General features: G+C 43.5%; 1 protein-coding gene across 5 annotated transcripts in view; it reads right to left on the bottom strand.

Moving 5' to 3' along the window:
• SMG7 (SMG7 nonsense mediated mRNA decay factor) overlaps positions 1 to 336 on the bottom strand; it is a 30,582-nt gene that overhangs the window by 16,520 nt on the left and 13,726 nt on the right. For all 5 annotated transcript variants that reach the window (XM_014308103.2, XM_005423728.3, XM_031059164.1 and 2 more), the window contains exon 11: positions 197 to 257. In XM_014308103.2, the coding sequence (XP_014163578.1) occupies positions 197 to 257 (61 nt within the window). The remainder of the gene's footprint in view (positions 1 to 196; positions 258 to 336) is intronic.

Below are 336 nucleotides of genomic sequence, written 5' to 3'. Positions count from 1 at the left end.
TTCAGCAGGGTCATGAGCAATATTATAACCTCAAGAATTTCTTAGGGCTACACCATCCATTGCAGTTGTTTTGAAGAGACCAACATCAATCTATACAGCAGTAAACAGACATAGATAAGATATTGCAGGGAACAGGCCAATGTCTGTAGAAGTTGTGACATCAGCAAGGGTGCAGGATCCTTCAGCTGTCACCCACCTGAACGAGGGCCTCAGAGCCAGGAATCCTTGTAACTCAAATTCCTCTGGAAGCGGGGTTGCTGGCAAATAGACAGTAAACAGCAAAAGGAAAGCATGAAAGCCTTGAACACAGTATCTTATTGCTTATTTGCTCCTTAT

Source organism: Geospiza fortis, unplaced genomic scaffold, assembly GCF_000277835.1.
Source record: "Geospiza fortis unplaced genomic scaffold, GeoFor_1.0 scaffold229, whole genome shotgun sequence".
NCBI lineage: Eukaryota > Metazoa > Chordata > Aves > Passeriformes > Thraupidae > Geospiza > Geospiza fortis.
Note: the sequence above shows the minus strand (reverse complement) of the source record. Positions and strands in the feature narration are given on the sequence as shown.